Source organism: Bos mutus, chromosome 1 (genome assembly GCF_027580195.1).
Source record: "Bos mutus isolate GX-2022 chromosome 1, NWIPB_WYAK_1.1, whole genome shotgun sequence".
NCBI lineage: Eukaryota > Metazoa > Chordata > Mammalia > Artiodactyla > Bovidae > Bos > Bos mutus.
In genome coordinates, this window is record NC_091617.1 from 9,296,825 (window position 1) to 9,324,692 (window position 27,868).

The 27,868-nt window shown below is 41.2% G+C and overlaps 1 protein-coding gene across 1 annotated transcript in view; it reads left to right on the forward strand.

The window, feature by feature from the left end:
* Window positions 1-27,868, forward strand: part of APP (amyloid beta precursor protein) — a 312,665-nt gene that overhangs the window by 267,388 nt on the left and 17,409 nt on the right. Inside the window, 2 exon segments of the mRNA XM_070367423.1 lie at window positions 13,143-13,364; window positions 21,961-22,014. Coding sequence (XP_070223524.1) covers window positions 13,143-13,364; window positions 21,961-22,014 — 276 coding nt within the window.

A 27,868-nucleotide genomic window follows, 5' to 3' on the forward strand; every position in this document is an offset into this window, starting at 1 on the left:
TCTTTCTGCCCCCAGTCTGTGCTCTTTTGATGGACACAACTCAAGTCAAGAATGCAAATATTAAGCAGCCTCCTGACAGCACCTTTTTCCTTTCCTGGTCACAATCCCCTTCCACACCTCCCACCACCTGCAAAGTAGCTCTTCTTGTTCTTTGTATCACGTGCGGTAGTGTCTTTCTGGTTTTATCACTTGTGTGCATTCTTGCCCACTATCTCACCCATTTTTGAATGTCAACATGTCTTCTTAGGATTTTATAATCCCCAGTTTCCCCCTCTGTCCTTTTCTTTATAATTTACCTAAAAACCAACTGCAGGCCACTCATTCAACGCATGGAATCCCCTTAGTCTGTATTTTGCTAACGGCATATTCTTCCTGCGGGCCAGCGTATTCTTTTGCCCTGTGTATATCCCACAAATTCCAAGTCCTTGGCTCCTGTCTAAGCTACTTCCCTTTTCATCTCCCTGTGTTCCAGGAACCAGAAGAGTCCCCACAGGCAGAGGCACCCCTTCCTCTGTACCTTGGTCCATGGACTTGTGTCCACTAGGACTGTAGTCGCTCTTCCTTAGCAAACCTGTAATGTCACCATCCCAGCCCCAAAGGCCCAATTTGTTTCTTTCTTGCTCTGTCCACACCCCTTACCAGAGCATTTGTATACGAATTACTTTTCTGCCCATCTTTTCTCTGGTGCCTTGAGCTTTGAGTAATAAAAAACTGCCTTAGTTGTTTCCTACACTGGCCTGGAAGATGGTAGGATTGCTCAACAGCTGAATGCGTGAATAAATAAATTAATGAGCTCACTAATTAATAATAAAATGATTTTAATTTTCTTGGCTCCAGATTAATTTTTGTAAAGTGAGTCCTTTCAGCCACACTTCATCTGCTCTATTAATACTTCCCTGAAGACAGTCACTTTCCACCCATCTCCAAGCCTCAGATGCCAAGCACTTTCCATCACCAGGCTTGGTTCCCCTGCATTGTAAGAGGATCCCAAAGTCCTCTAATGCAGGAGATAAAGGACCATTGCTGTCCTAAAAATGTTCCCTGCAGAACGAGTTTTCTGTTAAAACACAAATAGGCCAGTGTGCAGAAGAGCATAGAGGCCTGGTGTGGTTTTTTTAATCTGTATAAATAAACCTTTCAAAATAGCTTCAATGTCTACAAACATGATACCTTGTCTACAGGAACAAGAGCATCCTCCACTATGATTTGTACTGGTCTTATCCACACTTGCCTGTGCTCCTTATCCTAATCAGCATAAATCGTAGGCTCTTTGGAAGTGAAGTCACCTATGTAGGAATGTTGAAAATGTTACTTTCTACCATGAGCTAGCCAGCCTTGCTAACCAATCCTTCACATCCTTCAAAATATAGGCATGCCTAAGGGATATTGTGGGGTCAGTTCCAAACCACCAGAATAAAGTGAATATTTCCATCAAGTGAGTCGTGTGAATTTGGGGATTTCTGGAGTGCATGTCAAAAGTTACTTTATGCTGTAGTCTATTGTATGCAATAGCACTATGTCTAAAAATGCAGCGTACTTAACTCTGCCTAGAAAATACCTTCTTGCTTAAAATGGTAACCATCATCTGAGCCTTATCAAGTTGTAATCTTTTTGCAATGCTATTGTCAAAGATCACAGATCACCATCCAAATATAATACTTGGATTATATCCAAGAATATCCAAGAATTTTTCAAAAACTTTGAAATATTGTGACAATTGCTGAAATGTGATCCAGAAACAAAAAGTGACCAAATACTATTGGGAAAATGGAATCGAAAGACTTGCTTGACACAGGGTTGCCACAAACCTTCAATCTGTTAAAAAAAAAAAAAAAAGACAGTATCTGTGAAGTGCAATATAGCAAGGTATGCCTGTTTAGAGTTCAGTCAATTAAGCATCTATCAGATATGAATCAATTAGCATGCACTGTCTTTTCTGCATAGCAGAGAATGACTGCTAGCTGTTGAGAAGGGCACAGCTGCCCTTTCCTTTGGATTCCTTTCATCCCCCTAGGATGTCTCTTACCCAAGTAAGAAAGATTCCTCTCACAAGTTTGGGAGAGGGTGCAGATCAGACAGGGCTTCCCTGGTGGCACAGACGGTAAAGAATTTGCCTTCAATGCAGAAGACCCAGGTTCGATCCCCGGGTGGGGAAGATCCCCTGGAGAGGGAAATGGCAACCCATTCCAGTATCTTTGCTTGGAGAATCCCATGGACAGAGGAGCCTGGTGGGCTATAGTCCGTGGGGTCATAAAAAGCCAGACACGACTGAAGCCACTTAGCATGCAGGCACGCAGATCAGACAGGACCACAGGTACAGTGTGCAGGTTGGATAGGACACAGCGGTAGGGGCTTCATTCAGACCCCCTCCCTTGTCACGTGCAGCTGGGGGTACAAGGTGGAGCTGAAATCCAATCTACACATAGCATAACAAGCCTGTGCCCTTGTGACTCAGTCCCCAAAGAAGGCATCCCATGGACTGGTAAGGGCCTGGCCTTTCTCAGGAGTAAAGGTGATGTTTTCATCTCCAGCTGCTCGCTCTTAGTTGGTTCAGAGCCCAGAGCCGAGGTGGAGAAAACGGGACATGATGGGTGGGTGCCCAGAACACCCCAGCACCTGCAGTGAAGGCTTCAGGGAAATATGTACTCAGACTGTATACAGCTGCCAGAATGACTGTGCATTTATAAAAAATGTATTCACAGGCAGTTAAACTGTCACTTGAGTACTTTGTAAAAATAATCTTCCTCCTCCTTTCTTGTGCTCACTAAAAGCTAAGCAATTTTTTTTAAGGAAATGTGATACTGATCCAGATAGAGCAAACCTCAGGTTTTATTTCATGTTTCCAATTGACTATATAGCTGAGGACTTCGGAGTAAAAACAAACAATAAAGTGGACCCACTGCAGAACAACCTTCCAGGGAACTGAGAAATACATAGTGTGGAATGAACTGGAGAGAAATTGATTTCTTGTGATTTCATCTCTTTACGTCTTCAAATCTGATAACTCCAATTCTAGGCGCCTTCTTCCCTATTCCTGAAAAATTCAGTCTCCTTGACCACAGTCATAAAAAATTAAATAATGAAGTGATGATGGGATGAGATGAAATAGCTGATTCCCTAAAGAATAAAAAACTGTTTAAAAATTGCTCTTGGTGGGGTGGCAAGTGAATTATTGTTTCTTTTATTTTCTCTATTTCTTGCACTGAATTTGACTGTAGCTAATTACTACCAAACTACATTTTTATATAAAGAGGAATCACAGTGAAGTTCTACCTTATGCTAGAGGAGGTTTGAAGAGAAAAATTCTATATAATTATGGGGACTTCCCTGGCAGTCCAGTGGTTAAGACTCCACACTCCTCATTTAGGGGCCCACGTTCGATCCCTGGTCAGGGAACTAGATCTCACATGCTGCAACTAAAGACTTGGCGCAGCCAATTAAATAAAATTTTGAAAGAAAGAAATTCCATATAATCATCATTACTTTGAAACTCCTTGAGCTTAGCCATAAAAGCATACATCTCTCAACTAGCCTAAGACAGCCAGTTTTTCCCCTAGCATGTGAAGAGATAGCTATTTGCTGTGTTGAAGACCACAAGAAATAATTAACTTTTGTGTAAGGGATGCAGGCATAAAAATCACATTTATTTTTATCTTAGTTTGTAGAAGACATATAGCTTGTATCTGCTTACATTAATGTACATAAATGTATTTTCACTATATATACACATATACATACATATACATATATTTGTTTTTTTTAAGAGTTTACTTTTGGCTGCATTGGGTCTCATTGCTCTGCACGAACTTTCCCTAGTTGTGGTGAGAGGGGGCTGCTCTCTGGTTGCAGTGCATGGGCTTCTCATTGTGGTGGCCTTGCTTGTTGCAGAGCACAGTCTTTAGGGCACTTGGGCTTCAGTAGTCATGGCACACAGGCTCAGTTGCCCCTCAGCATGTGAGATCTTCAGGACCAGAAATCAAAACGGTGTCCCCAGCATTGCAAGGCAGATCTCTAACCACAGGACCATCACTATATGTATAGTGGTCACTGGACCATCAATATGTATTCCTTCACTATATATATTAAGCAGAAGAAAGCACCCACATATGTACAGGCTAAAGCTGGCACTACAGTTTTAGTGCCATAGTACTGAAGGTTTATGTATATATTTATTTATTGGGTTGTGGTACTTGGGATCTTCAGTCTTCATTGTAGCATGCCAGATCTTTAGTTGTGGCATGTGAACGCTTAGTCACAGCACGTGGGATCTAGTTCCCTGGCCAGGGATCAAACCCAGGCCTCCTGCATTTTAAGTCTTAGCCACTGGACCATCAGGGAAGTCGCTGAACTTTTTATAATAATGTACTTCCAGACTTAAAGAATAGTTCTGAAAACATTGCATAAAATTTCTTTTTTTAAAAGTAAGTTGCAAAAAAGATGGGAAAGGAGAGCTTCCCTAGTGGCTCAGTGGTAAAGAATCTGCCTGCCAGTGCAGGAGATGCAGCTTCAGTCCCTGGTCCGGGAAGATCCCACATGCTGTGGAGCAACTAAATCCGTGCACCGCAACTAACGAGCCTGTGCTCTAGAGCCTGTGCTCTGCGACAAGAGAAGCCACCACAATAAGTCCATGCAACAGTGAAGACCCAGCACAGCCAAAAATAAATTTAAAAATTCTTAAAGCTAGGAAAAAATAAAAACCTAGTAATTTTGTACCTTAAAAAAAAAGTAAGTAATTAACTTGCAGACATCTTGGCCCTTTACACCTAAATTTTTCACCATGGGTTATTTTCTCAAAGCAAGGACATTTCTTTATATATGCGAGTCACAGCCTCAACACAGCGTACTACGAGATTGTTCCTGTGATACGTAAACTTGGTTTTTAGGCTACATTTTAGAATATTTTTCCCCGAAGGGTTACTTAGACTCCCAACTACCCAGCCAGGCGGGACCAAGACTCCTAATGTAGTTGGAAATACAATCAGGACGTTGGCAAAAGTTCCACAAGTAAACATGAAAAGGAACTCTTCACTCTGTGTTTAGAAACCGGGGAACCTGACTGACATCAGAAATCTCTTGATTTCTGACTGCCGTGGGTAAATTCTAAGTTCTTTGATCTGTGTTGTTTGACAGTCGAAAGGAAATTTCTCTTGACAAGGGACTTCTGTATCCTCCGTCTTAAGCGAAACGAATGATGCTTCAGGAAAATATCACTTGCAATAAGGAATGTTCTCACATATGACGTGCAGCTATGTCTGTATCTCCCTGGGGACACTTTGTTGCCATAAGTGGACAAAGCATGCTCCATGTAAAATCCATGTCCAAGAAACCACTAAAGAAAAATAAACCCCGACTCAGATAGTGGAGTCTGAATTTTGAGACCATGAGAGATTTTTGGGGATTGATAGTGTAGCTAAAAATAAGAGGACTGACCCAGTTTGCTGGGAGGTCAAAATGAAAACTAGATTTGTGTAACAGTATTGCTTTGTGATAATATACCTCATTTTTTCCTCTTGTTGGAACATATGGCAGCATTGACTATTTAAAGAGCTCAAGATCCAGAGCAGTCTAAATTATCTTAAATCTGACTCAGAATCAGTGAAACCTGATGACTGTTCATGCAGCACTCATATTTATGCCAGTCTACCAGAGGAGGAGAAATCTAAAAAATGTGGGAGGTGGATGAGAGGAGAAACTGCTGTTGAGGGTAGACCATCACAACAGGAGTGACAGGTAAGGTCTCACCTAGAGAAGGGAGCAAGCTTCCCCGGTGGCTCAATGGTAAAGAATCTGCCTGCAGTGCAGGAGACGCAAGAGAGGAGGGTTCAATCCCTGGATCGGGACCCTCCCCTGGAGGAAGGCACAGCAACCCACCCCAGGATTCTTGCCTGGAAAGTCCCTATGGACAGAGGAGCCTGGCGGGCTACAGTCTATGGTCTCGTGTAGAGTCAGACATGACTGAGCGATTAAACAACACGGGAACTAAGATCCTTGGAACAATTAAGCCCATGTGACACAACTAGAGAGTCCCTGTGCCCCAACAAAAGAATCTCAAGTACTGCAAAAAGACCCGGTGCAGCCAAAGAAATCAGACCAGATCAGTCGCTCAGTCGTGTCCGACTCTTTGTGACCCCATGAATCGCAGCATGCCAGGCCTCCCTGTCCATCACCAACTCCCGGAGTTCACTCAGACTCACGTCCATCGAGTCAGTGATGTCATCCAGCCATCTCATCCTCTGTCATCCCCTTCACCTCCTGCCCCCAATCCCTCCCAGCATCAGAGTCTTTTCCAATGAGTCAACTCTTCACATGAGGTGGCCAAAGTACTGGAGTTTCAGCTTTAGCATCATTCCTTCCAAAGAAATCCCAGGGCTGATCTCCTTCAGAATGGACTGGTTGGATATCCTTGCAGTCCAAGGGACTCTCAAGAGTCTTCTCCAACACCACAGTTCAAAAGCATCAATTCTTTGGCACTCAGCCTTCTTCACAGTTCAACTCTCCCATCCATACATGACCACAGGAAAAACCATAGCCTTGACTAGACGAACCTTTGTTGGCAAAGTAATGTCTCTGCTTTTGAATACGCTGTCTAGGTTGGTCATAACTTTCCTTCCAAGGAGTAAGTGTCTTTTAATTTCATGGCTGCAGTCACCATCTGTAGTGATTTTGGAGCCCAGAAAAATAAAGTCTGACACTGTTTCCACTCTTTCCCCATCTATTTTCCATGAAGTGGTGGGACCGGATGCCGTGATCTTAGTTTTCTGAATGTTGAGCTTTAAGCCAACTTTTTACTCTCCACTTTCACTTTCATCAAGAGGCTTTTTAGTTCCTCTTCACTTTCTGCCATAAGGGTGGTGTCATCTGCATATCTGAGGTTATTGATATTTCTCCCGGCAATCTTGATTCCAGCTTGTGTTTCTTCCAGTCCAGCGTGTCTCATGATGTACTCTGCATATAAGTTAAATAAACAAGGTGACAATATACAGCCTTGACGAACTCCTTTTCCTGTTTGGAACCAGTCTGTTGTTCCATGTCCAGTTCTAACAGTTGCTTCCTGACCTGCATACAAATTTCTCAAGAGGCAGGTCAGGTGGTCTGGTATTCCCATCTCTTTCAGAATTTTTCACAGTTTCTTGTGATCCACACAGTCAAAGGCTTTGGCATAGTCAATAAAGCAGAAATAGATGTTTTTCTGGAACTCTCTTGCTTTTTCCATGATCAGTGGATGTTGACAATTTGATCTCTGGTTCCTCTGCCTTTTCTAAAACCAGCTTGAACATCAGGAAGTTCACGGTTCACGTATTGCTGAAGCCTGGCTTGGAGAATTTTGAGCATTACTTTACTAGCATGTGAGATGAGTGCAATTGTGCAGTAGTTTGAGCATTCTTTGGCATTGCCTTTCTTTGGGATTGGAATGAAAACTGACCTTTTCCAGTCCTGTGGCCACTACTGAGTTTTCCAAATTTGCTGGCATATTGAGTGCAGCACTTTCACAGCATCATCTTTCAGGATTTGAAATAGCTCCACTGGAATTCCATCACCTCCACTAGCTTTGTTTGTAGTGATGCTTTCTAAGGCCCACTTGACTTCATATTCCAGGATGTCTGGCTCTAGGTCAGTGATCACACCATCATGATTATCTTGGTCGTGAAGATCTTTTTTGTACAGTTCTTCTGTGTATTCTTGCCATCTCTTCTTAATATCTTCTGCTTCTGTTAGGTCCATACCATTTCTGTCCTTTATCAAGCCCATCTTTGCATGAAATGGTCCTTTGGTATCTCTGATTTTCTTGAAGAGATCCCTAATCTTTCCCATTCTGTTGTTTTCCTCTATAAGTAAAGTAACAGTTTTAAAAGATAACAAAAAAAGATGTTATAGCTGGACACAGTTGCACAGGAGCCCCACAGTGATCTTAACCTCCCAGCCTTGCCCAGCAATCAACTGGACACCACAAAGGTTCTCCCCCAGATCGAATTTTAGACAAATTCTGCTCCATTGAACTACAGGGCAGTCCATGCTTAGAGGTAAGTTCGTTCGGTCTTAGGGGAGAGCGCAGAAAGGAAGGATGTCCTTTGGTGCCCTCTGCGTTTTTAAGTACATTCTTTTTCTCAGCATCTGAATAATAATAACCTGTTTCCTGAACACTTTCCTGCTCTGGCTCCTATGTAATTTCCTGCCTGACAAACAGTCTGGCAAAAAAAAAAAAAAAAAAAAAGGTGGGGGGAGAAATTCATAACTAGTCTTTCCTGCAGTTTTCTGGTTCAGAAAAATTTTATCATGATGGTAGCTTGAAGGCAATAGGGTGGGTTGGGTTTATGAACATGCCTTGAAGGTGCGTTGGCAGCCAGGTTTCTTCTGCGACATGGTTTCTGGGCCATACTTAGCTTTGACACCTTGCTTTGTTTTGAGGCCTGTCTTCTGTGAAGGGGATGCTGAGGCCATTGTGCAGTGATGCCTTTGTATAGATACACCTTATAGCAGTGGTCAGACTATAATGTGCTTAAGACTGGCCTGGGATCAGATGTACCATGCTAAGTGAAATAAGTCAGATAAAGACAAACTATATGATGTTACTTCTATGCGGAATTTAGAAAATGCAATGAACTAGTGAATATAACCCCAAAAAAGCAGACTTCAAAATAAGAACAAACTAGTGGTTACCATGGGGAGAGGGAAGAAGGAAGGGGCAATATAGGAGTAGGGGAGTAAAAGGTACATACTATTAGGTATAAAATAAGCTACAAGAATATACTATACATCACAGGGAATATAGCCAATATTTTATAGTAGCTGTAAATGGAGTAACCTTTAAAAATTTGAGCAAATTCCAGGAGGTAGCAAAGGACCGGGGAGCCTGGCATGCTGCAGTCCGTGGGGTCACAAAGTGTCAGACATGACTTAGCGACTGAACAACAACGTATTATACATCTGTAACTTATATAATATTGAAAATGGACTATACTTCACAGTTTTTTAAAAAATTGCCTGGGGACCATGTTAAATGTGCAGATTCTGTTTCCCTAGCTCAGGCTGGAACCTGAGATTATGATTTCAACAGGCTCTTGCGGGTTGCCCACATACCAAGATAAGAGAATTCAAAGTGAAGAAACTATGAAAACCATCTATCCAACTCCTCCTAATTTTATAGATGAGGAACGCAAAGTTTAGGGAGTTTCATAGACCATGGTCACATTGAAAGTAAAAGTGAAGTCACTTAGTCGTGTCCAACTCTTTGTGACCCCGTGGGCTGTAGCCTACCAGGCTGCTCCGACCATGGGATTTTCCAGGTAAGAATGCTGGAGTGGGTTGCCAGTGCCTTCTCCAGGGGATCTTCCCAACCCAGGGGTCGAACCCAGGTCTCTCTCATTGCAGGCAGATGCTTTACCGTCTAAGCCACGAGGGAAGCCTGGTCATGTTAAGTACCATATAGTGAACAGCATGGTAGTTACATGCTAAGCCATGAATCAGACATGCACGGACTGTGATTGGAAAATTAAATCTGATCTCATAGTCTTGGTGTGGGCAAAGTGCCTAGCACAGATGACAGCAGATTTATAGTAGAGCTTCTCAATAGGGAAAAAATTACATCCCTTTTACAAATATGCCTGCTGCATCTGTGGCAGTTGCAAAGGGTGGGGTTGGGGGAAAATGCATTGTTCAGAGGTGTGGTCCTCAGTGCTTTCAGATACATAAGTAATTATTTATTAAAATGTAAGAAATGATCACATGAGACTCTCCTGTTAGACAAGGTTGAAAAAAAATTTCCATTTGGAGGAGAGGCTGCAGATAAATGTGTCTGTTTCCACCAGAACCAGAAAATAGGAGGGAAATGCTAACAGTGATGCAAGTTCAATTCTATATGAAAGAAAAACCAGCAAGCCTAGGCATGTTCACCAGTCTCCAAATCAGACCTTTACTAGCCGTGTTTCACAGGGGAAAAGACAAGAGGTTGGACCTCCTCTGTATGACGGAGGTTCCCTCCCTGCCCCAAATGTGTTCAAAGGATGGAAAAGGTAGTTCAGTAATTACACCTGAAGCTTGTAGAAGAACTGACTTAATGTTTATAAAGTTCATTTTCATGAAACCTTAAATGTGACAGTAAAACTTTTAGGAGGAGTGAGGCAAGTGGATTAATCATTAAAAGGACTTTTTCCTATTCAGAAGCCCTTTTGTTGTAGCCACATGTTCCAGGAAACACACTCACTCAGAAGGGCAATGCAGATAGTGGAGTGCAGTTTATTACACCGGCGGGCCCAAGGCAGAGTCTCCTCTTAGCCAAGGACCCCGACCAGCATTTGTGAAAACCTTATATACCCTAAATGTATATGGTTCCCTGAAACTAGTCTGAACAAAGGAAAAAGAAAGATACAATCAAAGTTAACCGTGATCATATGCCTTAAGCCTAGGTAGTTAACAGTGGACAATTATCAATAGGCCTGTGGTCATACCCCAGTAAGCATTATAGAATGTATGATTCTGTTCGGTTACACAGATAATTAGGCTATTAATTAGGGTATTTTTTTTAGGCAACAGAGAGCCCTGGGGCTCTTCCTTCCAGGGGCCTGGTTTTCCAGTTGGTATATCATCTCCATAGATACTGGACATATAGCTCAAAGTCCACAGTCCGGCCCAAGATGGAGTCCTGCTTTCAAGATAGAGCCTGTTCTGTTTCCTTCTTCACTTTTATGAGGCCACTTCTCTCAAAATAAATTATCATCGTAGTCTACTGCTTCTCCAAGAACAAAATATGTTAGTCATTTGAAGATGAAATCAACCAGGGATCTCTTTTGATGTTGCTTTTTTTAAAAATACATATTTTAAATATCTTTAATGACAGCTATGTGGTGAGATGTTTTGTTTTTCTTATTTGCTAAAGTATGCCTGATATGGTCTTCCCAGGTGGCAGTGGTGGTAAAGAACCCACTTGCCAATGCAGAAGACGTAAGAGATGGGGATTCGATCCCTGAGTCGGGAAGATCCCCTGGAGGAGAGCATGACAGCCCACTCCAATATTCATGCCTGGAGAATCCCATAGACAGAACAGCCTGGCCAGCTACAGTCCATAGGGTCGAAAAGACTAGGACACAACTGAAGTGGCTTAGCACGCACGCACGCACATGCCTGATATATATCCTCAAAGCATTTTTGAAAGGGCAGCATACAATGGGTTTGATTGCATGTTAAATATCTGAAATTAAACTTCTTTTTGTTGTTTAAACTGCAGATTAAATATTACCATCACTGAATTTAGTTGAATATTTCCACTTTTAACTACAAGGCTCATAAGCTAGGGTATTACAGAAGATATTTGACTACAGAGGTAACTGCTGTAATTTGGGGCAGTAACAATTAGCTTTTAGGAAAATAAAGAGTCTTTTGAGAAATGTGCCTAGTCTTTTAGTTTAATATAGCAGTTGGCAAATGTAGATGCTTAAAAGCTTTGAAATCCCAATATATGCCATCAAAGTGCTGTAATAAAATAATAAATTAACTCAGATAAAAAGATTATCCATCAGGGTCACCAACATAGTAGAAGTGTGGTTTCTCTGTGATCAGTCTGACCATAAAATTCAAAGATAAAGTTTCACTCAGAATGAACAATGAGATAATTGCATTTAGTTCTGGATTTTTTTTTTTTATCATAGGAGGAATTGTTTGGTATGAATTGTGTTAACAGTTGGTAAAAACCTGAGCCCTTAATAATGTCAATAAGTCGGTGGCTGTCTTAGACATTTTATGATCACAGAATTGAATCCTATTCCCGCAAACGGTAATCCATCATTTCCACCCTCTTTTCCTCCTGTAAACACCACGCTGACTTCATTGTTCCAAGTGAGATGACCAGAGGGGGCTGTTTCTAAATCTCCTGTGTCACATTGAGATAGAAAAGTGGATTTCTACTTTGGTACCAAAAATGTCTTTCACGTCTAAGTGCTTTTCACTCTACTGAAAATGTAATGTTTCTTGAATATTTCATTCTTTCATTTTCTGAAAATGAATATAATAAACCAGGAAAATTAACCACTATGGGGCTCTCTACATTTTAGTGGCCATTTGGAGGAAATTTCCTGCCAACGGTATGAGAGATAAAAGAGAAATGAAGGAACACCATGATTTGCTGCAATCTGAAATGCTGTGCGTGTTTTATGAAGCGCAGATGTAAGATTTTCCACTGTGACAGCTCCCTTGTTGTTATTGTCACTCAGCCATGTCCAACCTCCTTGTGACCCTATGGACGGTAGCCCGCTGGGCTCCTCTGTCCATGGGATTCTCCAGGCAAGAATATTGGAGTGGGTTGCCATGCTCTCCTCCAGGGATCTTCCCAACCCAAGGGTCGAACCTAATGCTCCTGCATTGGCAGGCAGGTTCTTTACTGTCTGATGGTATGTTTTGAAAGGAGATGCAGCAGAGGAGAAAGACGGGATATTTGGGTTGAGAGCCCATGAGGAATGTTGGCAGGCAGGGCTGTGTACCCCACAGAAGAGAAGGCTGGCACAGAGCTTCATGTCTGCAAGGCCACACCCGGCAGGGCTAGGGGCTTGTTGCTTTGTTGCCTCAGAACACGTATCATGCAGCCCCTGGGAGCATTTGAGGAAGACGGATTGTTTTCAAGGCAAAACAATGAGAACTGTTCAGGAGTGGAACAAGCAGGCAGCCTGTTACTTACGCTTTTCTTGTTCTTAAACATGTTCATGGAAAGACTAGAAATTCACCAGATATGTCCTTCAGCTTGAAAGAAACTATATCTGGCTTACTAAGCCCAGTGCACTGCAAACACCCCACCGAAGCATCCTATCCATTCCTCTATGATCCCTGTCAACTAGGAGAATCTACCTGTGTCTGGAGGGAAGGACCCTTCCAGGTTTCTCACTAGGGGAAGTGGTGCACCTGGTCAGAGCATCCACCTTGGTCTAAGCCATCCTCCCAGGGCTCAAATCCCACCTTGGGCATTGCTAGCTGTGATTCTGTATAAGTGGCTTATCTACCGTGTGCCTCAGTTCTCCTGTCTATAGGGTGGAGGTGATAACAGTACCAACATCATAAATAAAATCGTGCCTAGCAGACAGCAAGCGGTAGCTGCTGCCACTGCTTCTGTTGTAATTGTTGCTGTTACTCACCCAAGACATGGCTTTTGTTTGGTTTAGATGAGCTGCTGCAGAAAGAACAGAACTACTCGGACGATGTCTTGGCCAACATAATCAGTGAACCGAGGATCAGCTACGGCAATGATGCTCTCATGCCATCTTTGACCGAAACCAAAACCACCGTGGAGCTTCTTCCCGTGAATGGCGAGTTCAGCCTGGACGACCTCCAGCCCTGGCATCCTTTCGGGGTTGACTCTGTGCCCGCCAACACGGAAAACGAAGGTAAGAAGCCCAAGAGGGAACAACAGTAGTCTGGTACATATGTAATCTCTCTCACATTCCTAAAGGGTGACTTTCTATATGAATTTTTTTTTTAATGCTTTCTCACCAAGAAGTATTTTGTTGGTTCTGGAATGAAAGCACAGTATCCAGTTAGTGTCCTTGAGACAGTGGCCTCAAATGCCCACCTTCAAAGAAAACAGGTGATGGAATTACGGAAATCGCAGTTCACTCAGTGGACAGAGAAATTTCGATGGGGCCTGTATAAATGGAGGTTTGAAAGGGACCCAAAAGGTCCTCGTCGGTTATTCATTTTAGTGCATTAAATTTCAGATTGCATTAAATGTGAAAGGCAAAGATAGAGAAACACTCAGGTCATGAAATGTAATTTTGCTTAAGAGTTAACACAGTTTGAGGTTTAGAAAGTTAAATACAAAGCATTTGTCAAAATTAAAAAGCACATTAATCTTAATGTTACTTCCTTTGATAATTCAAAGAAACAAGATTTTCTCTGTCAATAAACTGGCACAATGGATTATATATATACCTTCTTTCGCAGGGATTTCTTAGCAAAACTTTTCAAATAGTATCTATTGGGCAGAGAGAATTTTTTAGTTCTTATTCCATTACATGTTCCAGAAGTATGAAATTTCAAACAGGGGAACACCTTGATTTTGAGATACTAATAGTTTGTTTTTCAAGAACACAGGATTTTATCTGTCATTCTTCTTTGTTTAAGTGACGACTTTTGATGGCAATATTTGTAATATGGATATTTGTAGTATGGATACCTCAAAATATAGTCAGGCACTCCTCCGACTAAATATAAATCCAGTTTTAGATCTTAAGTGCACTGGAGCAACTTTCTTTAAGAACCATTGCAAAAAATCTTTAACATAGACTGCTTTCATAAGAGGGGTAATCACCACAAATTTGTTTTATTCATTTGGAAAAAGGTACCTTTTGGTAATCATATCAGATACAAACAGCAATGTTATTTATAATATAAAAATAATTAAGACTACCATTTATAAAAACAATTCTAACATGGAAAAAATATAAGGAGATTTAGTATCAGAGCTGGGTGACTTATGAAATTGTATTATTACTAGAATGCTACTTGTGTCATTTTTTTAAAGATAAATATATTTTGGTCATTTAAAATCCTCATCATTCAATCTCAAATGAGAATTGTTTGCGAAAAATGTCCAATCTCATTTTGTAAATAGAACGCACACAAGATTTCCTCTTTTTTGTTAAGATAATGGGTTGTTCAATTGACAGAAAAATAGGTAACATGTATGAGGTCTCACAAACTTTAGTAGCAAATTGCAGTCCTTTATGCCCTTTTTATACCAAATAGTGTTAAATGTGTAGTTTGTCATTTATGTCCAGGTTTTAGCTTTTAAGAGAAAAACTTAAATACATAGATTATTCTCTATTTTTATTAAAAATTACCCCTGCCACTGAGAACTTATTCATCTCCAGTGTGCTTCTAAAATTATAAAGAATTGCCTATCAATTGCTTATAATTTAAGACCTTTCACATATCTTTTAAGTATGTATTTTCCATAAATGAAATGTTCCCATTTAATATTTTCAGTTATGTATTGATTTTGGAAAAGTAGGATAAAGCGTACTTTAGAGTTTACCTAAATCATTTTTATGAACACACACACAAGTAACAGAGACTATAAATTGTAATTTATTTATGGGTAAAGTTTATGGGAAGAGATTTATAAAGCTAACAACAGAAGCTGAATTAGCAGCAGAGTGAAATTAATTCACAGATATTAACGTTGATGTTTGTTGTAATCTTCGGTATTTCCTTTAAAAATGTGAATCATGCAAAGCTTAATGAAGATAAAGATACTGTAGCCCTGTTTATGTTAACTCTTCAAATTTAGTGAAGACAAAGAAGTGCAGTGCGTAGCTCCACACAGCACAATAGAGAATAGCAAAAAGTTATAATAATCCCTGAAGGTGTTGCCTTCCCTGAATTTCAAAATTTCCCTTTCTCTGTCAAGTATTAAGAGCTTAACTGCTTCATATGTGAATATCAGCCTACATGTTTCCTTGGTTGTCTTTAATGAAGGAAATTGAACTTTGCATTTATTATATTAATAACATAAATAGTACCAACAGTTAAATAAATCTGCCTTCATATGCCCTGAGTATTTTATCTTGACCCTATATGTATTCATATACATATACATGATCGTGATTAAAAATTACATCAGTTCAGTTCAGTTCAGTCACTCAGTCGTGTCCGACTCTTTGCGGCCCCATGAATCGCAGCACGCCAGGCCTCCCTGTCCATCACCAACTCCCGGAGTTCACTCAGACTCACATCCATCGAGTCAGCGATGCCATCCAGACATCTCATCCTCTGTTGTCCCCTTCTCCTCCTGCCCCCAATCCCTCCCAGCATCAGAGTCTTTTCCAATGAGTCAATTCTTCACATGAGGTGGCCAAAGTAATGGCGTTTCAGCTTTAGCATCATTCCTTCCAAAGAAATCCCAGGGCTGATCTCCTTCAGAATGGACTGGTTGGATCTCCTTGCAGTCCAAGGGACTCTCATGAGTCTTCTCCAACACCACAGTTCAAAAGCATCAATTCTTCAGCACTCAGCTTTCTTCACGGACCAACTCTCACATCCATACATGACCACTGGAAAAACCATAGCCTTTACTAGATGGACCTTTGTTGGCTTCGTTAAAAAAGCTAATATTCTCATTAAATAAGGATGTTATTGAACAACAGCAAATTCTTGCAGAAGAATATTGGAGGCAATAATAGTTAAGATCTCAGAGTCTGAGTTCTGGTTTTCACCATCATCAGACCAACCCTCCTTTTCTAAATGTTGAAAAGTCTCCTTAATGAATCTTAAAATGAGCTGACAGTGTTTAGGGGGTTAGTAAATATAATGGACGTCAAAGTAAATGTTTCAATAAGTGTTCAGGCTTGACTACCAGTGGAAAACATAGCAGTCAAGTGTCTGCCCCCTTATGGATGTAACAAATATAGATGCAGACTGATACGGAGGTCCTAAATTAAAGTTTTTCTTCATATTATCCTTTGGTGGGCTCTGGGAAGATCCAGGTTACAGTAAGAACTGTGCAGAAATGATTTGTGTTTACATGTAAAGCTGAGTGAGGTTCTGGGCTCACATAATCATCAATACATAAATGTCCAGGGCTTCCCTGGTGGCTCAGATGGTCAAGAATCTGCCCTCGGTGTGGGAGACCCTGGTTTGACCCCTGGGTCAGAAAGATTCCCTGGAGAAGGGAATGGCAACTCACTCCAGTATTCTTATATTCTTGCCTGGAGAAGTCCATGGACAGAGGAGCATGGTGGGCTACAGTCCATGGGGTCACAAGGAGTCACATATGACTGAGCAACTAACATGAACAACAACAGAAAGTGCAGCAGGAGTTTAGGAAGCTGTGTGGGATGCAGGACAGTGTTTATTTGTATGAGTTTGCCCTGTGCATTCTGTCTAGCATCCTAGGTCCCCAACTATTAAATGCCGTTAATATCCTCCCTCCTTCTATCACAGTGGCAATCCAAAAGACCTCCACATTCCCCGCCATCCCACACTCCAGAATGCTGTGCATCAGAGTTTAAATCCCAGCTGTGTGATCTGGGCCAAGTCACAAAGTGTCTCTGACTGTTTCCTAGTTTGTAAAATGAAGTTGATAATAATAGCTAACTCAAAGGGTGTGAGCGTTAAATAAGATGGTATGAAAAGCTCTTAGTAAAGTGCTTGAAATGTAGGAAACATTCAGGGGTAGCTTTCTTTTTTTAAAAAAATCGAACCAGGACCTTATTAGAGAAGTTTTACCAGCTTGTCTCAGAGAGTCACCCTATGAGCTAAACAGTACATAGTAAGTCCCCTACATATGAACGGGAGTTTCGTTCTGAGTGCATGTTCATAAATCCAGTTCGTTCGTAAGTTCATCAGTTAGCCTAGGTACCAAACTAATACCATTGGCTATATAGTACTGTACTGTAATAGATGTATAATACATTTCACACAAATAATACATAAAAGGGGCTTCCCCGGTGGCTCAGACAGTAAAGAATCTGCCTGCAATGCAGGAGGACAGGTTCGATCCCTGAGTCAGGAAGATCCCTTGAAGAAGAGAATAGCAGTCCACTCCAGTATTCTTGCCTGGGAAATCCAGTGGCCGGAGGAGCCTGGTGGGCAACAGTCCATGGAGTCACAAAGAGTGACACACAATTCATAAAAAGTACTCTTGCCTGGAAAATCCCATGGACGGAGGAGCCTGGTAGGCTGCAGTCCATCAGGTCGCTAAGAGTCGGACACGACTGAACGACTTCACTTTCACTTTTCACTTTCATGCATTGGAGAAGGAAATGGCAACCCACTCCAGTGTTCTTGCCTGGAGAATCCCAGGGACGGGGGAGCCTGGTGGGCTGCCATCTGTGGGGTCGCACAGAGTCAGACACGACTGAAGCGACTTAGCAGCAGCACCAAACATCACTGAATTAAGTAAAACAAACAAACAAAAAAAGAAAACACATTCACCTTACAGCACAGTACCTTGAAAAGTACAGCAGTACCAGCTGCTTTTACACTTGCTTCTGGACACCCTGGGCTTGAAATAAAGATACTGTACTACTGAACTCTATCCTGTACCACACAGTAAATTACAGAAAAGCACAGCCACCTGTAGAGGATCCGCCTGCACCGTGTACTCCAGACACGTGAACTAACTTACGCGACTCAATATGCAACCGCACATTCACTTCTTTGAAAGTTTGCCACTGAAAGGTTCATATGTAGAAGACTTACGGTACCCTTAAAATTAATGAATGTAACAAACCATATAATAGTCCTAAAATCTCACTCTTTCTCCCTATATTCCTCTTCTCCCTCTCCCCAGAGCCTCGTTCCTTGCTTATCTCACCGACATGTGCTCCTATACAGGGCTATTGAAAATATCTAAAATTCTCAGAGGATTTCCTCTCATTGTTCCTGCAGTCCTTATCATCATCAGAGCTTCAAAGGCCTACCAGAATTTGTTGTTTTTCTCAAGAACAATCAGTCAGATCCACAGAGAGGGTCAGTCACCCAGGCGTTCTTTTAATTTATATTGAAAAAATAAGTGTATCACAGAACAGTTTTCCAATATTTTAAGCTCTTTGACCAGCTGCGATTTGCCTTCAGGGATTTTTATTCTGTGGTTTTTCTGAGCCACAAAACTGAAATGGCTAAACCAAAGTGAGGCTGTTGTTCCTAAAACGGTTGTTCTCACGGATCATGAAATCATCTGGCTGAAAGCTTTTGTGTGGATAGCATTTGTGTTTGTTCTGTATTTGCATGACTGCCTGAACAGGCCAGGCTGAAGATCCGGAAAATGCAGTGGCTCCTGGAAAGTCTTTGTGGCCAGCGGTCAGCTTGTCTGTATGTAACCCATACACAGAGTACTCTAATATTCCTCCAGAGGCACAGGAGGTCTTATAAGACCAGATGTGCGTGATTGCATCAAGAAATAGCCCCCTGGTCCATTTTCACTTAGCCATAATGCAGCAATGAACAAAGCACTTTTAAAATGGGGAAAATGAGATTAAATAATGTCCTTCATCAAACCTGGAAGCTAAGCCTTTTCAGGCCCCTCTTAATGTACGTGTAAAACTGGTTTCCTGTTGCCCTTCTATCACCTTGGGACTGGTGGGGAGGAGAGTTTATGCTGGGCAACGTTTAGCTTAGAATTGGTTTATTATTAATACAGTGAACACCAGAACCAACAAACTCAGAAGTCCTTGAGTTGCTATCCTTCTATTTCTCTCTTTTTGTAGGGGACTACATGATGCAAAGCTGCTACAGGCAGTGAAATAACACATTTCTGCTAAAGTTTTTATGTTTCTTATGTTTAATTTACTACACAGTCAAAGTAACATGTTTTGAACACTATTGAAGTTACTTTATACTAAAGTTACTTTCTGGCTCAAGAAGTAAATGGTCTATTTGAAAAATTAGAAATATTTATTTTGGATTGGGAATAATACACTCCTTGTCAGCGTATTTTTTTTAGAGTGATGTGATTATCTTTTTAAAAATGCATAGGTGTCTGATCACTGAACACAAGAATACCGTATTTTTTGAATATTTATTCATATTAAATCAGCCTCAATTGTTAAACTAATGTTTACGTCACTAAAATGATTGTTGTTTATCTTCCCAAAAAACAGAAAAAGTATTTATTGTTTTCAAATAATACATGCACCTTCAAAGAAAAAGGCAGAGAAATTTATAGGCGTGATCTCTCACCCAGAATAAATTAATGATAGCTTTTTGCGGTAGCATCTTTCAGGCTTTTTTCTATGCACAGTTGACGTGTTTCCATATTCCTTTGAGTAATTAAGGAATAGGGCTTCATCATTTGTAAAGGTCTTTGGCATACGTGTGCATGTTTCAGCCCTGGGAAAACCTAGATTCCTTGTGACAGAAGTGAGGTTCAGAAGAATGACATTTGCCCAGGAACACAGAAAGAACAAGTGGTGGCATTAACATGGACCCCGAGACTGACTACCAGGTCTTCAACTGAGATTTAAACCACAAACTCAACTGCTTTCCCCTGAGTTACAGTTGCTAATGAGTTAACCACTGATGAAGGTTTTGCTCTGTGATTTTGGTATCTTTTTCTTCAACTGAAGCACCATTTAGGCATCTTGTCATCAGGAAGTCCTCAAAAAGTACAATAATCCTTCCGTGAACACCATTTTATAAGGAGTAATAAAGTCCCTTATGCAACGGAAAAAGGATGAAATACAGAGAAACAGCATTGTTCACATGTATTTGTGAGTTGCAGAAGGAAGTAGGTCTTCATTTGATAGTGAACAGAGTATTAGTCATCCTCACGATAGGTGTCATAGATTAATTCATAAGTAGGATATTTAATAAATGCAATTTTATAGTATTGCAATCTGAAATGGATTTTAAAAAGTTTTTGTTTCCTCGTTACAATGAGAAGGTAAGAGTTATTATTTCTATTAATATTTTACTTATTAAAAACACAGCCTTGGATGTGGTCATTCGCCCTTGGCCACTTACACTATAAATATCAGGTTTGGCTGTCTCCGCCCCCCTTTCCCCTCTCGTGCTGCCAGGCTGCGTGATAAAGGACCAAATCACCTTTTGTATCCAAATGTCTTTGTATTCTCAGCAACATTTTTTTCTCCTGTTCTGAAGACTTGGCTTGCTGCCATTTTCTTCTCCCTCACTGTTCCTGCCAATGTGTGGCATTCAAAATTGACTTGGGCATATAATCCCATCTTTGAATGCCTGGTCTGTATGCATCCCTAAGCTGTATGGTCTTGTTGAAACTGCTGATCCAAATGACATCCCGTCCAGGACAGCTTCTCTTCCTACGTACACCACTGCTCACTTTTTCTTATTTTCCTACCTTTCTATTTCCAGGGCCACACCCAAGAGGCTTTATCCCTCCTTCATGGCTTTACCGAGCTTCCCAGGTGGCTCAGTGGTAAAGAATCCACTTGCCAATGCAGGAGACGTGGATTCGATCCCTGGGTCAGGAAGAAGGAGAATGAAATGGCAGCCCACTCTAGTATTCTTGCCTGGGATATCCCATGGACAGAGAGCCTGGGCGGGGGGGTTACAGTCCGTGGGGTCACAAAAGAGTCAGACATGACTTGGCGACTAAAGAACAACAAGCGACCTGGCTTCACTGTCCCCTTGTCCATTGATAATCCTAAAAGCTTTGTTTCTCTCCCTTGCCCATTTCTTGAAAGACCAGGGTAAGTTCAAGTTAATATTTTCTGAGAACCAGAAGCACTTTGGAAATACCAGCTAATGGTAAATAATAGTGGACACTATTGTGCCTCCTTCAGTGTTTTCTTTGGGTCAAACCCAAAATTGTGAAAGTCGACAAACACAAAAGGAAATACTCTCACTTCATACATTTCAACGGTATGTCATCTATTAAATAGAAACCAGTCTTTAAAAATACGGAGAGGAAAAAAAAAAAAACAGAGAGGGAGATAAACTCTGGCTTACCTCTGCCTCCCTCAAACTGGGAACAAATTTCATTCGCTAAATGGCAGATTATGTGGTGAAGCTTTGTTCTCCTGATAAATTCCTATTTGCATTTCCCCTGGGGATTTAACAGAGTCCTTTTGTAGTTAATTAACTGTAAAATAAGATAAGGTTGGACAGTTGTAAAAGGAGTTATCTTTAAGATTTTCCACTGGACTGGGCATCATGTATTTTATTTCTAATCAAAAGCCAAGAAACTATCTCTAAACTCACTGGGAGGAAAACCCACTCTCACCAGCCCCTCTCCTTTGATGTTGCCGCGTGTCCTGGTGAGTGCTTTTATTGGAAAACTTAAGGAGCAGGATTGGCACATCAATAGCGATAAGCCTTTTGAAGTGGTACCCCTCCCATCCTTGATGCTGGAGATTAACTGTGGTTCTTTTCTAGCTGCTCCTTTTTTTATATATGACTTGTGTATTGCACATGCTTTTTTCCCTGCGCTGTGTTCAGGAGCCACAACTTAACCATCTCGATTTGTCTTGTTTGCTTTCTGTGTGTCTTGCTTCCTGTACCCAGTCGAGCCTGTTGATGCCCGCCCTGCTGCCGACCGAGGACTGACCACTCGACCAGGTATAACCCGGGTACCCTCCTCCCCGCCGCATCCCGCGCTTACGCAGACGCAGCCCCTTTCTCCGGGGTCAGTCCTTCCGCATTGCAAGGTTGGAGAAGCAGGATGCGAAAGGACCGTGGAAACCAAACTTTAAAACTCTCCCTTGTTTTCCCTTACACTTCATTTCCCAAGTCCCTAATTAGGTGTGTTTTTTTTGTTTGTTTGTTTGTTTTAATTCTGTCTGAGCGTTCCTTTTGAAACAATGAAAAGGAGCCCTTCCAATGCTTGGGATTTTTTTTTTTTTTTTAATTCTTTTTTTAAGTGGAGAGGGTTCTAGAGACCCTATCCTTCCTGGAAAAATGGAGACCTACACAGATGTAGACTTCAGCTGGTGGCGACCTGGTTACTTCTAGGAGCGTCTCGTTTCTTCCTTTCTTATTTGGCATCTGGATGTTCCGTTTCTAACTGAACCTGGCTCAAACTTCAGTTCTTGTTAGATGTGCCTTCCTAAAAATAGCGGAATTGGAATATCTTTAGAGCCCAGAAATATTTCCGTTTTATCTTTTGTGAGTTGTATATGGTTATTCTTGATGAGTGTCTAAAACACAGCAGAAGTTCCATGCCTAACTGTCCATACAAGTCCCTTATTTTTTATGCTACTTTAAATTCCCATTAACACCAGTATGAACACTTCTCTTTTTTTGTAATTTCCCGAGCATTAAGAAGAAACGCATTTTCACCTTTGTTCTGTATTGAACCTAGGTCTCAAATGTACTTTTACACACAACAGAAACATATGCATGCCTGGTTTTGACCCCATGCACAACCTCACCCAACTGATAGCACCACTGCTTTCAGTGGATCAGAGAGAGGAGAGAAGTTAACTGGATTGGCAAATCTCGGTATATATTTTGGGAATATTTTACTCCCAAGAGTGCAACCCTACCCATATTTTCCCTTGTATCCTCATAACGTGCCCTGCAGTAATCTCGGAACAGGGCGCTAACCTCACAGGGACATGTTAATGCTAGGAGTTGTTGACCTCTGATCCCCTGTTCAGATGCAGCCAGCAGCAGGGCCAGAAGCAGGAGCCTGCCCCTCTTTCTTCCAGCTCAGGTTCAGGTTGCATCTGCCTCCAACCACCGTCATAGAGGAGAAATTCAGAGTCTGCCTGTGGCTTCTTCATGCCTCTGCAGTGTAATTAACAGGGCATCAGGGACTGTGGAGTGACAGATCTTGACAGCCGATCTCCTTGATTCTATGATCCCTTTCTGTAGGGCTTTTCAGAGACATAAATTACAGTAAGTCAGGCACAGCTTCAGCTCGCCTAACGTCTTCCTTATTGCCTGTGTCACACAAGTGAATTTCAAGGAACAGGGAATTGACACATCCCCGGCCTGCTCAGCCCACTGGTAGGACCCAAGGCTGAGGGTTGGTTCCGTTCTAACTGCGTCTGAGACCGGCTCGGGTTGGTCCTTTGCCTTGGGCCATTTTTTCATGGCACTTCCTACTTTATTTTTAAAGGAAGAGATGCTTCTCATCCACAGGCATACAGTGTGAATTAGAAGCACTGACTCAATAAGCTTTATTAAGTTGCTATATTGGGCACACAGGGCCATTATGTTCCTACTGAAATACCCAGGAAGAGGTAACACCACTGAAGAATTTTTTTTTTTTTAAACATGAAATGGACTTCTCCATACATTCTTAAATGAAAGCGATTTGTTTTAAGCGTTAGTGGATATATAGAGATGGGAAGAAGCCTTTTCTAAAGTCCCCATTGTAACATTGGCAATAGCTCCTTTTGTTATTTTACGAAGACCCCTCAGCTGCTTTGGAGGGTTGAAAGAGTTGAAGTGATAAGGTCCTTGCTCTCAGGAACTTGAAGTAGCATCGAAGAACCACACTGCATATTTAGAAAGATGAGATGGAATTAGAAAGACAGGGAAATTCAAAGCAACAGAAAGTGTAAACCATCTTGTGATGTTTGGAATGTGAGCAGGTGGGCCATTAACCGAGGGGTGTATTGCTGGAGATGGACTTCAGGATGGGTTTTGAAAGGTTTGGAGCACATCCATTTGCAAAGAGGAGAATAGTTCTATATGGATGAGAGAATGACCGGGGCCAGTCTTCCTTTCTTACACTGTTGTAAAACTTGAGTTCCGCCAGGAGAGGGCCATAGATGGGAAAGAATTCTCAGAAAGTGAGGGAGACTCTAACTCAGGTATGTTTCTGAATAACTTTATTTGCTGCGTGTGTATTAAGATATACATATGCCCTGTATTTTTTGCACTTGTAATGAGCCTTTTGGAAATGTGGATCAATTTTCCCCCTACGTTTTCTATTGAATAGCATTAGTTTTGGTTCTTCATCATCACACTTTCTGAGACCACATGCTTGAATCTACTGTGCCAAATTATATTGTTATTCTTCCTGAACTTAGAAGACCCTTCCAAGATTGTCCCATCATGTCATTCAATTGATGGCATTGTTTTTTACACAATCACTGTTGTCACTTGGAAACAAGTAGAGAAACGGCTTTTGTATAATCACAGCTAAGGAAAAGGACTTCTCCTTGACTTTCATATCTGAAATACCAGGACACAGTAACTTCTAGAATGTAGTGTCACAGAGGGAAACCATAATATCAGTAATGATTTCTGGGGACAGTGACCTTTATAGCTACTCCCCTAGCCTTACTTCCTGAGAGAAATAGACTCTGAAGGACGAGTTACAGCATTTGACCAGAATAAAGAAGACAAATAGAGACATACCTCACTTTATTGCACTTTACAGTTATTGCATTTTTTTTTCAAACTGAAGTTTTGCGGCAACCCTGAGATAAGCAAGCTCCATTTTTCCGGCAGCATTTGTTCAACTCGTGTCTCTAAGTCACTTTTTGGTAACTCTTAGGTTATTTCGAACTTCTTTATTATCATTCTATCATGGTGATCTGTGATAATCATCTTTGATGTTACTATTGCAAGAAGATTACAACTCGATGAAGGCTTAGATGATGGGTAGCCTTTTTTGGCAATAAAGTATTTTTAATTAAGGTACACACATTGTTTTTTAGAAATAGACTACAGCACAGTGGAAGCATAACCTTTATATGCACTGGGAAACCAAAAAATGTGTATGACTCACTTTATTGCAATATTAACTTTATTGCGATGGTCTGAAACTAAATCCCCAATGTCTCTGAGGTATGTTTCCACTATAATTTGACCACCCTTCTCCAGTCCTAATAAAGAAAACCAGATCCTTTGAGAAAGCATCTTCAAATGAACAGCAGGCTGTTCCTGACTCACCGTGACTTAGAGAACAAGAGTCCCAGCAGGGCTTAGAGTAGAATCAGAGCAGCTCAGGGACTGTATTGGGTAAACCTGCAAGGAAAGGTCCACGCGATTTATGTACATCTTCTTAAATCATCACATATGACTAGACACAGTTTCAGCTTTTATTATCAATGATATTTCCCTGGTGAAAGCTTATTAGTTTTTCCCCTTTAAATGAGATTTGCTTAATGAAAGGCTCTTTGGTGACTGACTATACATGCTGTATAAAAAATGAGCTCTTTTTCTGCTGAAAGTCCTGAAAGCTGTTGTGCCATAATTAATTATCTGTTGTTCTGACTTACTGCATGAATTTGAAAATTTTTTGACCATTGGAAGTATTCTTGGTATCCTTTCAGGAAGAGTGTGGGTTTTTATTTTTATTTCTTATTTATTTATTCTTAATATAAATTTATCTTAATTGGAGGCTAATTACTTTACAATATTGTATTGGTTTTGCCATACATCGAGAGTGTGGGTTTTTTAAATTTTGAGTGAAGAGCTAGCTCATTCTTTACCTTTTTATAATGTGGTTATTTTGTCTCACAAATCTCGAAGGAAAGAGTATTCAAGACAGTTTTCTTAAAAATCTCAGAAATATAGCTTTAACTGTTGCGTTGTTAGATCCTGATGACAGAAAGAAGTAAGGTATAAAGAAATGACTTTAGTTCTAAAAGGACCTCAGATTTAAAAGGGTTTGTAGAAAGAGAAAAATGTACAACGAATGAGGGATAAACAAGCATTAGTGTCACAGCCGAATAAAAATTTGTATCAGGAAGATTAGAGGTCAGAATAAGATGAAATTTATTAGAAAGTGCTGCTCATTTTAAGGCAGGAACATAAATAAGAATGGAGAGCCTTACAGTTCTTGTGACAGGGTTAGGGGTCGGGTACAGTCAGTGCGCTGAGTGGACCAGTTAAAAGATGAGAGAAGGAGAAATTGTCCCACTTTGATGGTGCTTCTGTCTTTGATATGTATATTGAAGAGAATGGTCTTTTGTTAAAAGGAGATCAAAGCCCTAGAAAGACGAAGATGAGAAAAGAAGGCACTAGTCCTTTGTAATGGGCTTCCCAGGTGGCGCAGTGGTAAAGAACCCACCTGCCAGTGCGGAAAACGCAGGAGACATGGGTTTGATCCCTGGGTCAGGAAGATTCCCTTGGAGGAGGAAATGGCAACCCACTCCAGTATTCTTGCCTGAAAAAAACCCCATGGACAGAGGAGCCTGGCAGGCCGCAGTCCATGGGATCGCAAAGAGACAGACCTGAGCACACAGTCTTTTGTAATAGCTATGTTACTATATAATAAATAACCCCATAACTTAGCAACTTAAAAATAAACATTTTGCTTCTTATAATGAATTTCAAGGATTTCAGGCATGGCTTAGCTGGATGCTTAAGGCTCAGGATCTCTCAGGAAGTTGCAATCAAGACATCTATCGTAGCTCCATGCGTCTGAGGGCTTGAGGTTTGGCTGGGCTGGTCAGGTTTTTTTCCATGATGGTTCACTCACGTGGCAGTTGGCAGGAGACCTTGGTGCCTGCCCATGTGAATCTTTTTAAAAGGACTGCTTGAGTATCCTCACAACATGGCAGCCAACTTTCCCCAGACCAAGTGATCTGAGATAGATTACAAAGGAAGCTGTCCTTTGCGATCCAGTCTCAAGTCATACACCACCACTTTTGCTACATTCTGTTCATGAGAAGCAAGTCTATATATAATCACAAGGGAATTAAGTCCCACCTCTTGATGGTAAGAGTATCTATAATTAGTGGCTATATTTTTAAACTACCACACTTCTCTACCCAAGTGTAAGTCCCTAGGACCCAGGTAAATCACAGTCTAGGAGAACCAGAGGGCAAGATCATAGAACCACTCTCACTGATCTTTGTGGACTAGCAAGACCTGGGAAGACAGGAATAAGAAAAACATAGTTCTGATGAGCAGAAGACAGCATCACAGGCCACGCCGGATGGAGATTGACATTGATCTAGGGTCTGTTTTTGAATAGGTTGTTAAATGGAAGCTCTTTGAGCAATTGGCCAAGGAATCAGTGATATGTCACAACCAGCGTGAGCTCCCTGGATCTTGTCAAATTATCCCCTTTTCTCTTTTGTATAGAGTGTGCTGTTAGACTGGCCCATCATATGCTGTGGACAGTGCTTTTCACTTTTAACAAGATGTGTGACAGGGTTCACAACACCTTGTAGACAAGATTGTAAGAGCGACAGACCAAAAGCAAGAAATTAGGTCCCATGGGAGCTGAAGGGACTTGGAGCCCAAGTAGGAGAAAAATCAGCAGGAACATGATGTCTCTTCTTGAGTTTCTGATCTGTTCAAGGCTATTGTGCAGAAAGGAGGTTCAGGCTTGTTCTGTGTTGAACAAGGAGTGGAAGTTACAAGGAAACTGATTTTGGCTTCGTGTAAGAAACACCATTCTAGTAGACAAAGCTGTCTGAAAATGCAGGCAAACAGATCTATTCCTCTCTTTTCAAGTAGAGCTGAGAGTTTACCCCTGGGTGGGAAGAGCAGAAAACAGGTG